Source organism: Meleagris gallopavo, chromosome 10 (genome assembly GCF_905368555.1).
Source record: "Meleagris gallopavo chromosome 10, MGAL_WU_HG_1.1, whole genome shotgun sequence".
Classification (NCBI taxonomy): domain Eukaryota; kingdom Metazoa; phylum Chordata; class Aves; order Galliformes; family Phasianidae; genus Meleagris; species Meleagris gallopavo.
The window spans coordinates 12,864,035-12,875,776 of NC_139413.1; the positions used below are offsets into that span (position 1 = coordinate 12,864,035).

General features: G+C 40.4%; 1 protein-coding gene across 1 annotated transcript; it reads right to left on the bottom strand.

Annotated features, from left to right (window-relative positions):
• Positions 1–2,605: 2,605 nt before the first annotated feature.
• On the bottom strand, positions 2,606–11,489 carry RWDD3 (RWD domain containing 3). The gene is made up of 4 exons (XM_085231879.1): positions 11,165–11,489; positions 6,785–7,269; positions 5,983–6,098; positions 2,606–5,884 (listed from the first exon to the last, which is right to left on the bottom strand). Exons 1-4 carry the CDS (start codon positions 11,247–11,249, stop codon positions 5,770–5,772), a joined length of 801 nt encoding a protein of 266 aa, XP_085088005.1. The 5' UTR covers positions 11,250–11,489; the 3' UTR covers positions 2,606–5,769.
• Between the last annotated feature and the right edge of the window lie 253 nt (positions 11,490–11,742).

The following is an 11,742-nucleotide window of genomic DNA, read 5'->3' on the forward strand; positions in this document are numbered from 1 at the left end:
GGCAACTACATGGCATAAATATAATCTCTTGCTGCTGGCTCAGGAATAAAAATCCTCATTTCTACCCAGAAAAAACTTAGGCCTCCTTGTTACAATTCCTAAAAAGGCCCTGAAATTTTGTAACATTCGCTTCAGCACTTTTAATGATGTGCTGTTAGCAAGAAATATTCTGAGAGCTGTAGCACATTCCTACTTCAGATTCACAAGAAACATAACAGTTCGTTCCCTCTTAGGACTCTCAATCACACTTTCTGCCTAAAGGCAGGAAAACTTTTTTGCCACTAAACAATTATCCACAAGTCATTTGTTTCAACTCGGCAAAGAATTTACAGGAAAAATGTACAAGCTACATAAGTAAGATATTAACTTTCCCTTTGTAAAAAAACTATTACTTTCCCTCTCACCTTGTTCTTACTAGATATGCCATGCCTAACTCATACTGAGAGGGTGGATCTTACCCCTTACCCATATGAAATTATTGACCCATAACAGGTTTGCAGCAGTTAAACCCTGTAACATCACCGACCACCCTGTTATCATTTGAGACTGCCTTTGCAATCTATGTGGAACCAAAGCACAAAAGCTTCCCAAAACACTGCACAATTGAGAAAGGACAATGCAACATCTCCACTCCAGGTTTCTATAATACCTATGCAGAAAGTCTCACAAAAATTAAACATTTACCTGTATTCTGATCCCAGACACAAGCAGACATTTCTTTTGCCAACTCTCCTGGTCCTTACCCTGCAGAATGCCTGTCTCTGCAGGCGACCAGCTCCTGAAAGCTGCCTTCACCTCTCCAATCTTTCCAGCCACCTGGAACGCCTGCTTTCCCCAGCTTGTAAGAAAGACTTTTTCGGGTTATTGCCTCAACAAAGCCTCTATCATCCCTTGGTCATTTGAGAAAAATTTCAAAGAATTGCTCCAATTCCTTTGCACAATGTACAGCTCTTGAGCTATGTTAGTCATCTCTATATCCATGAAACCTTCCATTATTTGTTCTCAGTTGCACAGGCTGTTTCTGCTAAAAAAGAGAAAATTACAATAAGGCTACACCTTTATTTCAAGCACTTTCATTTGAAGCTTAGATACAATAGCAACATCTTTGCTTATATCCCCCAAACTCTTTTCAGGGAGTAATCCATCAAAAATAAAATAAAATAAAATAAAATAAAATAAAATAAAATAATCCTTCTTTTGCCTTCTCTGAGAGCCACATCACTAGTTTTTGTTGCTGTCTGTTCCTTTTTAACACCTCCACTTCTACCAAATAAAAACTATACTCTGGCACAGCTCTATCTATACAGCTCCACTTCTCTTCAACTTCCCACAAGGGCAGCACTCTCATGATTAACTCCATTTGCTTTAGAAAGAACTGATTTCTCTATTATTTTTGCTGAAAGGTATTCATAGCATACACTTCCAAAAATTGTTCCCCACTTCTGTAGAATACTCCAAATTCAGTGCTCAAGCAAAGACCAACAAAAATATTTTGCATTTTCTTTTTTCTAAGTGAATCCCAAGAACATCAAATGTACACAAATGATTTTAGCGCCTTTGGTCTTAAAATCATGGCCTTGATTTAGCATGCAGTGTTCCTTGTGAGTAGCAGGAGTGTCACCTGTACCAGGAGTGGCCCCCCCGGACCTAGAGAGCATCCCACCTTCAGCCAGCAGCTACGCAGACTTACAGAGAATCACCTGCTAGGTCTGCTCAAGAAAACAGTGATCATTTCACTATTTCCCATATAAATTGGTCATTTCTTATCCTCAGAAACGGATATGGACAATAAGAGTGGACAATAAGAAAACGTTCTTATGCAGAAATCTTTTGTCTCAAGCTTAATCTTAAAATGGCTCTTCCCATCCAAGTTATTATATCATGGGAAATACTGATAAAATGTTTACCACAATTCCACAGTTAGCCATTTTCTAATAGAGGATACAAACCAATCACTTGCATTATGTTGTTTAAAGAATGCAAAGAAAATCAAAAGTGTAATGATTGCTGCTTTATTAGCATAAAATTAAAGCATCTGAATACCTAATCGACTGAAAATATAAGGTATTCATTTTTAGAGTACAAAGAATTTCTTAAATGAGTGTGAAAACATCTCTTTTAGGCAATTTCTTCAGTTACACTGAAAAGTTGTCTTTGCTTCAGGTTAATAATATGGGGTTAGAAAACATGAACTAATATTGATGTAAAAGCCTATCCGTGACAATAGCTCAGAACACTAACTGCAAGATGCTGCTACAGTATTTACATTTCAAGCTCCATTTATGTTGATATTTAAGCACATAAACATTCATGATCTTACATAACAAAAAATTAAGTATACCTACAAAACACAAAAACCAGAACAGAGTGCAGCCAGCACTTCATGTATTACGGACAAGAAACTAGGATAATAATGGTTAATAAAATTGTGAGATATATGAAAGCTGATTCCTGCAACAGCACTATTTCATAATACAAGATACTTCCATTTCAAACTCTGACAGAAATACACTATGTGCAACATTTCATCATCTTGCTTCAAATGAACTCCAACACTGCTGTTTCTATTTTCACAGATAAGCCGAACAAATCAAGGGACATTGGGTTTTAAATCATCCATTTATGCGTTTTATTAAACTGTTTCTAAAAGAAACCATGTAAACAAAACGTTCTTACACTATGACGTGGCTTTGTTTGTTGTTTTGTTTTGTTTTTAATTTGGGGCTCATTACAGCTCTTTGGTGCATAATTCATTCTAATATTGTGTGTCATTCACACAGAAATAAGATACAGTCTTGCTATGGAAAAATGACATAAAACTACAGAAATATAAAAATTAGCTTTATTCACAAAAAAAAAATCTACTTTCAATTAGTTTTTTAATCAATGAGTTTCATCTTACAGTGTCTCGTTGCTCTTGGAATAACAAAAACAAATGAGGAGCAGGGAGGGAGGGAACTATAATCTTAAATGAGACTGAATAGGTGGAGAGGGAAAAAGACTGACAAATTCCCAAAAATCCCATGATGCCCCTCAGGAAAAGTACTTCCCTCATCTGGAACCCTGCATTACTTCCACTGAAGCCATGAAACTGTCCTGAATGGTTGGCTGCTCATACAGATTATTTTTCAAGATCTATCAGTTACAACCCTTAACCACAGTCCATATATATTAAAAATAATGTTTTCAAAGGTGATAAAGAAGAGAGTTTTATTCTGGCTCCTCCCTCTAAACATGCCTTATAGTAAACCTGCCTGAGACATCTAGGTACATCTCTGGAAATAACAGGCACCAAGGCTGGGGGTAGCACATCCTTCTGTGGAGCAGAGCACATCTCATCAAGATTAGAACAGATACTTTGGATGCAATGCATTCACATAAGAACAACTGTGCAAGTAGGGCTGATGTGCAGTTTGAGTTTTTACCCCAGTGTCAGTGTACCTTTCTTAATCCATCTTTTGCTTTGTTCACACTTAATAAAACAAGGGATTCATAGAGGCCAATTAAACCACAGTTTTATCCTAAAAAACTTGATTTATCAAGTCATCAGTCCTACTGCTACAGCTTTCATTGCAGCCTGACTTCCATAGCAAGGTATGGTTACATGGCTCCCATAAGGAAGCGTGCATATTTTTACTACACTTTTTCTTTAAGTTTTAAATTCAACTTATTCCAAGTAAAATGAGGTTAACAACTGAAGGAAGTTCTAATGGGTTTGATGAACACAGGTAGCAGACTGAGAAGAAAAATGTTACTGATCCTTTAATGATTTATGCAGATCATAGCCAGCATCAGACACAGGGAAATCCCCCTGGGAAAGCAGTCATGAGTGCTTTGCTTACAGGAAAGGTTTCATGCGTACAATTTAGACACAAGCAAGTCCATAGGAAATAAGACTTTACTAAACAAGCTGTTCAAAGATTGTTTATACTGCAATTTTCACAAGAAAGTTAGCTTTTTATTTGTTGAAATATTTTTCTTTGCAGTTTTTTCTTTTTCTTTTTTTTTTCCTTTTTTTGCAAGTAAAATGTCTTACTCCAATAACTATATATATTTCACTTACTTTTCAGACACCGAGACATGCCCTCTTAACAATTCTCGGGAGCTTTGGCTTCGTTTCCTTGCGTTTTGTACTTCTGTGTCTGCTTCACTTCCTTTGGAGGGAGGAACATGCACCACAGCATGCATTTCGATGACTTCTGTGCCCCAGGGGGCTCACAGGCTTACCCATCTCTTTTACCAGTAAATGCAAACATACCATCTGTTAACAGACAGCTGCAACATTCTTCCAAAAGAACAACCTTTAAAAATATTGTTTACTTGTCTGAACACAAGATATCTCTCCTATCCTTCAAAAGAAGTGACTGATTGACGGGTAGGCAAAAACGTTTGCTTTGACAGAATCAGACTGACATCAGTTTTCATGTTCTTCTTTGCTGTCTGAACAGTATCAAGCTGATCAGATTTGTAATTCTTCTGAAGCACATCAAATCAAGCATAAATACCACAGTCCTTTCCGCACTAGACTTGTTTATTTGACCAGTGTAAGTTAGTAAGTAACAAAGTCACCTGTGATAATGGCACTGTGATTGTTTTCTACATTTCTTTCTATGGCTCTTGGAATACAAAAATCAAAAATCACCTAGCTTCTTTGAAAAGCCCTGTCCAAACAGTTAACCAACAAGGCATCGGGTAACAGTAACATTCCAGAAAATACATGAGTTTACAACCAAGTGTGACTGGAGCCGCTTACCCCACAAATGGCTTTTCTAAAGCAGCTAAATGTCATAGCTTTTACAGCAGTGAGGAAGAAACTGGAGGAGAGTCTGCACCTACGCTTGCAAGAAAGATGTCCATAACGCCTCAATTACTTTTGCAGTCATACACAAATTGAGATCACATGACTAGGAAAACTATTCCATCCAATTCCCAAAATTAATGGAAAGAATATTCAGCTGATTTATATGCAAGCTGGATAAGGCCCCAGCGAGACTTAAATAGCCAAGATGTTGATACCTTACTGTTCTATTGCCAGAACACCAGAGGATTTTAAAGATCTGGCTGAGGACATACATCCACCAAAGAAAACACTACAATTGGCTTTATCTCAGCTGTTATACAGTTTTTAAATCAATTTAAATTCTCCACTTCAGTGGTTTTATATATTTTAGAATAAAAACTAACATTAAGAAAAACATTTCTAGGATTTTTATATCCAAAGCCACATGAGTTCTTTCTTTAAATCAACATTCAAGTATATATAGATTAAAATAAATAGAGAAAGAAATGTTAGCAGACAAGCACCTAAAGGTTGTTAAGTATATGCTGTCCTCTCATACTAAGATGTTTGCTACCCTTTTTAGAAAAATACTTTTACATAGGCTTCCAAAATGAAATTAGTCACAATTTCTAGCAAGCTATTATGGAAGACCACCATCACAAGAGATAAAAAACAAACATTGAAAATCAGGACTGTAAAACAGTTTAATTGAAATACTATTATTCTAACACTATTTTCTCCCAGTATTTCATATTTACCATGCAAATATCATAATTAATTCCACATTCCACTGAAAAAGTTATACCATGCACAGAAGTCAAAAAATCAATTCTTAATGTATATGTTGTTTTCTCCTTACTGCAACTCCTGGCTTTTTTTTTTTTCTTTTTCTTTTTTTGTAGATAAGTTTGCTTGTCAAAATAGTTTTTATTTCCCAGAAGAATCTGCAGTCTAATACTACTTTTGTCATAGAGTCCAGTGCTTTATTTTTATTTTAAGAGAGGAGGCACAAACTCAGAGAAGAGATTTGCAAGTCCTGCAGCTTCAAATTCCTTTTGTAGCTCATTCAGCGTTGAATATTCTTTGACTTCAAACATCTGAAACCTACATTGTACAAGAGAAACTCATGAATATGCCTCGGTTTGTCAGAATGTAATTATCGATTCAGTTACTTTTCTATCCACAACAGTATTAAATTATACCTTTTATGCTGCGACTGTACTTTTGTCTCACACAGTACACTAATCATTTTCTCTTTGCATTTCTTTCCGCTTGAGTCCACATCTACCTTAGAAGTTTTCTGAAGAATCAAGTACTCCTAAGTGTCAAAAAGAACAAAATATTAAATGTCAGCCAGCATCTTTGAAGTTTAGTGAAAACTCAGAAATCCATATGAAACAAAGATCTTTTTCAGAACACAGTAATCACGTTTTGAAAGTTCATCCCAAAAAATGCATGCCTGTTTCAACGCATCGCCTTGAAGCTGGGCACAGTCTTAAATACTCTAGAAAATGTTGAGTTTGAAAGATCAAAATGTTCTCCTCCAGTATCACCATAAAGGCCTGCCTAATGCAGCAGGACTACATAAACACAAGTTCAAAAGTAGCATCACATGGTTACAAGGAAGAAGACAGCTAGGAATGAACTACTAGTATCTGTTATTACTTTCCGATCACAAATTTCCTGGCTTTGGAGTTATTTTATGGGGTGTTTCAGAAACAGAGGAGACTGAATCTAGCATATTACAGTCAGGAAACATAGGGAATGCAACAGCAGAATTCCAGTGGGAATCCAATGGAATATGAGCCACAGGCTTCACCGGTTTCTTTCTTACAGAATAGCTTATTTTTCTTAAACGTGGAATCATGTTGTTGGGCCTTCCTATTCTCCTATTGATCAATCTGCTTCCAAAATTGCTAATCTTGGAAAAACACATAGAAAATATTCAGACACAGGTTTCAGTAGTAAATCAATAGAACTAGTCAACATTCATTGTTCCTGCACCTTAATGTTGCTCTTGTCACCCTGAAGAAGAATCAATATTATCTTGCCCATGAACATCAGTCTTCCAGTCAGTTTTAGATCTGAAGCCCATTTTTCCACAGTTCTGACGTATTTTGCCTTCGCTCTCATGTGATCTAAATGCAAAAGGAGCATCCAGATAGCATCCTCTGTACTTGCTCCTTTTGATAAAGTGGTTTTTTCATTGCAAACTGTTGCTGGTTGCTTAATGATATATTTAAGATGCTGCTGTATCCAAAGAAGCAGATCATGCACCATGGGTTCAGAAAGATGCTTCTTTGCTTGTTCAAGTAATTTATCTTTTATGTCCATACACTGGGCCCTTGTAAGCTGGTCTGAGCTAACAGAAATTTCTGGTAGAGTTGATGGATAATTGACTGGTAAACGAAACAGCAGCTTTAAAAGTATATCTGTATCCAGTAGCTCTTTCACGCTGATTTGAATTCTAAATGTGACTCCATCTGTTTCTGAAAAGTACAAAAAATAAACATTAATAGTTTGTTTGAAGTTGAAAAACATTATTAAGTTTTCCTATCATCTTTTATCAATTCAACTCAATGTCATTCTGTACTAAAAACGTGCTGTTTTTCTTGGAGGGATGCGGAGGTGCAACCAATAACTGTAGCTTCGCTTGCAGGGAATCCTAAAATGAAACACTTCCATATCATACTAGAAGGAAAATTATTTAACACATTCCGAAAAGCATTCTTACCTTTTGGCTCCTTTAAAGTCTACTCAAGCCAGTAACAAAGAATCGTCCTAAAAACTTAAATCAGCTTCTACAGCTCAGTAGCAGCAGCAAGGACAACTGGAAAGAGGGACAGAGCATTGCTATAACTGTGCTTCTAGAAAAAACAGTAGGGCTTTTACCATCATTACCAGCACAGCCTTGTGTATTTTTGAAGATGTAACCATTCAAAGGCAGTTTAACACAGAAAAGAGACAAGGAAAGAAAAAAAAGTCACAAATTCTTCATCCCCTACAACTTTCTGAGAAATTACATTTAGTTCTTCTGTCAACTTCTCCACATTCTCAACAGTTGGACTGAGACAATCAAAATATCTCTGTTGTACATTTGATCCCAAATACTACACACATCCATACATATATCCATATATATATCCATAGCTCATGTTTATACACCTGCATAGGTACTCAAAACATGTTCTCAGTCTACTCCAGAACGCAATTATATTCAACATGAAAAGTATGCAGCATAAGCATACAGGAGAAAAGACCACACTCTCCCATAAATCACATAATTTAAATCAATGACTATGAAAGGACAGTAATTCCTGCAATAAACCCCTTCTTGTTTCACAGAAGAAAAAAAATAACACAAAACTTGATAATGTGAAAAGAGGGAACAAAGACCTAACCTTCTCTGCAATCAAAAAAGAGGGTATCAGATAAAAGGTGAACTTCCTCAGATGTTCTCTGCTTCACCCCTTTGATGCATTCCAAACACTTCACCCCAACTCTCACAAAAATTGCTACAGTGTCAGGTTGATTCACTCTAGGAGGGCAGGAGAAGACAGATTTGAAAGGGAGATAAGAGCTGAGTTGAGTTTCTGAGGAGCTCTTTTGAAGTGACTTGCCGCCTTCCCCCCCCACGTTATCTTCCTTCACATAACATTCAGCTGAATTATGTCTGATTAGCATTGCCGACACCAACCAACCTCAGCGCTCTCTGTGACTTTATATTTAAACACTGTGAAGTGAAAGAAATTAAAAGCGACTTGGACAGACAGATGTACTTGAGAGAGCTTAGCCAAAGTCTGCTTCCAAACTTCCTTCCTGGTTCATGCAAAGAATACTCAAAGGCAGAGCAGTCACAAAATAAAACGAGCAAACCCTCCAAACTCAATAACTGAAGTACAGCATTACAATAGCATGGGCTGCCAGGCCCCCAGCCTCTGGCTGAACATCAGCATCACCTGATGCTGCCCAACAGCCACTTCATTTTATACCATGTTGCCTATATACTTTGAAACACAAAGCCTACAAATGAACTGAAGAAGCAGCCAGGCCAACCTTGCCCCTTCAGCAAGGACCTCCCACTGCCCTGCATGCATCCATATGCCTGCCACATCCTCACACCTCTCCCTGCACGATGGAGTGGTCCCAGTGCAGCCGTGCAGTCTCATGTCCCAAAGCAGATTACTCTGAGCCTGGCAATGTCCACTTACATCTGCTTCAGACTTACTTTTAAAAAGGAGATCTTGTTCAAAACATGTAGTGTGCTGTAGTGTGCAAAGTTTATTTAAGCACGGTGGTGCCCATGTTCTGCACCAGCACTGCAGACTGCCGGCAGAACAGAGTGACGCTTGTCGTCCTTTATAACAAGGCTCTGAAGAAACATATCCTTTGTTTGCACACACTACAAGGTCTGAGTTGCCTTCACAGCAAAATGGTGATTATTTCTGAAATAAAGGTATGGGTATGACCCCTGTTGGCATTTAATGTGCTAATATGACTAAACTCAATACATTTTAACCTATTTTAACCCACAGCAGCACGTTTATCAGTATATTTAGCTCTAGCATACTTCAGATTTTTTCTTATGTTCCATGACAGCCAGACAGATATCCCCCTCTTCTCCTGCCCAAAGGCATTTTGTGCAACAAATGCAGACTATTTTTATATTCAGAAAATGGCATCTATAAAGTACGAGCTTAGAATATATAAATATATTTTTATAGCAAGCTGGATGAATAAACCAGAAAAGAACAGATTAAAAGTAAATTATGGATTTTTATCTCTAATGCTAATCTTTCTAAATAGATATGGAAGGTAAGAACGATATGCCATAATTAGTTTACTTAAATTCATCAACATGTTGCTTTGGATAAAAACATATCTTATATTCTGAATAGTTCATTGTCAAATTCTGGGAAGCTGAGGTTGTTAGCACACCCAGAGATCTGCAAAAGCATTTTCTTCCATTCCTCAAAGCCGTAAACCCTCAATAGTCTCCTTTTTGTTCAACAGATCTATACCCAAATTACTCTTAACATATGAGAGAGAAGAATCTAACAGCCTCACTGAAGTTACCCCCATGCACTATTTTGTCAATGACAATTTCTATGGTTTGAAGAGATTAAGCAAATATAAGCTTGTAAATACAGCAAAACCTTACTTTAGACTAACTTAAGGCTTTCATAACTCCAAAACAAAAAATTCACAACATAGGAAAACTTCCAACAATCTGTAAAGAACCTTTTCAATTCCAGCTGAAAACAATGGAAATCAATCAGATATTTATGGTCCTAACATATCATGGGAACAACCTCACAAGGTCGCACAACACTAATACAAATATACCAGCCTGTCTGTATTGAGCATCCATGACACTTCACGATGTCCCTGGAAGGCTTCTAAGCCTTTTACATCCTGGTAATTTTGCTGTATGTGAAGCACAGAGATGGAGAGACAGCCGTGCACACATGATGTTCAGATACCCTTACATTTGTTACAAGTATCTGTTAAGCCTAGATACTGTATTTTCAATTAGCACCTGAAATAACGCGTCTGAACTTAACGTCTTTTAGAAAACAAAACTCAGTTGAGGCATTTCATCAATTACATTTAAAAAATACACCTCCAGATGCCAACTGAAAAAAAAAAAGGGAACCAGGGCAAGAGGCGTGCTGCAGATGTAGACACAAACCAACCCCACTCGTAGGCTACTCTGGCTGATCCATGCTCTCCATGCAAGCACAAGTCCGTCAGAGCCTGTCTACGCATCTTCCTTTCAAATAACGGCCTACTGTTCTCCGGGGATCTATTTCGATGGCTATTTTCAAATAAAAAAATAATGGTGTTTATTCAATGAATTTCTTAGCAACCATTTACAACGGGTCACTGCAGGGCAGCCCCGTGCCACCGCACACCAAAGCAGCAAGGGCTGTTCACACAGCGGCGGGGACCAATGAGCTCAGCTCGCCCGAATCCCAGCTCAGGCTGCCCAGGGTCACGGCCGGGGATCCGGGGAGGGGAACCCCGAAACAACCCGTGCCACTGAGCTCCCGGCCTGCAGCACGCCAGAGCGCTGCAGATCCGCTCGCCTTCCAGCCTACGGCAAACACGCAGCACCAGCCAGCCGCACGCCGCCGTAAACGTAGCGAGCACAGCCGCCCGATCAGCCCGTGCCGCAGCCCGGCTCCGCGCGACGAGCGGCCCCGCAGCGCCTCCTGTCGTTGCGGGCGGCCAGCAGCGCACCGAGGCGGACGGCGGCGCGCCGCCCCTGCAGCGCTCGGCACCCCCGTGGAAGCGGCCGCTGGGGCCGGGGCAGCGGGACGGCGCGGTGTCGAGCGGGAGCCGCTCGGGAACCGAGCCGTGCGGAACCGCAGCCGCCTTCACCTGAGGTCGCCAGCACCTCGCAGGCGCCCGGCTCGCAGTAGATGGCGGCGAGGGCCGAGAGTTCTTCCAGCGCCTGCTCCGACATGGCCGCGCCCGCCCGCAGCCGGCCCCGCCCGCAGCTGCGCCTGGGGGCGGTGGCACGGACCGGCCTTCCGTTGCCCCTCGGCTTAGGCGGGCGCGGAGGGCCCTGAGAAGGGCAGAGCGGTGCGAGGGCGCGGGAACTGGGCCACCCCCGAACCAACTGTCGGCCGCGGGCTGCACCAGGAGCGGGAGCAGAGCCCTCGGCTGCCGCGTGGCGCCGCCGCCATTTTGTCCGGCAGCCCCCGGGCTGTGCGGGCTGCAGAGGGATGCGGCCGCGGCCCGGCGGTGGGTGCAGGGACCCCCGCTCCGGCACTTCTTTAAAAAGGTTCCTAGGTATAAAAGTAAACGTGCCAATTTCTGGTAAGCTCTACGTAGAGCCATACCGCACAACAGCGCTTGCAATGAGTGGTTAGTGCGATGACCACACCCGTACCAGAAGCCGGCCATTCCCTCCTGCCGAGGCACACGCAGGAGCGCGGAGCTACCCTAGGCAGCCA

Coding starts and splice junctions, on each gene's coding strand:
- RWDD3 (XM_085231879.1), bottom strand. CDS start 11,249: ATGTCGGAGCAGGCGCTGGAAGAACTCTCGGCCCTCGCCGCCATCTAC. Junction 7,270..11,164: donor CGAGGTGCTGGCGACCTCAG/GTGAAGGCGGCT, acceptor TGTACTTTTCAG/AAACAGATGGAGTCACATTT. Junction 5,885..5,982: donor GTACAGTCGCAGCATAAAAG/GTATAATTTAAT, acceptor TGTACAATGTAG/GTTTCAGATGTTTGAAGTCA.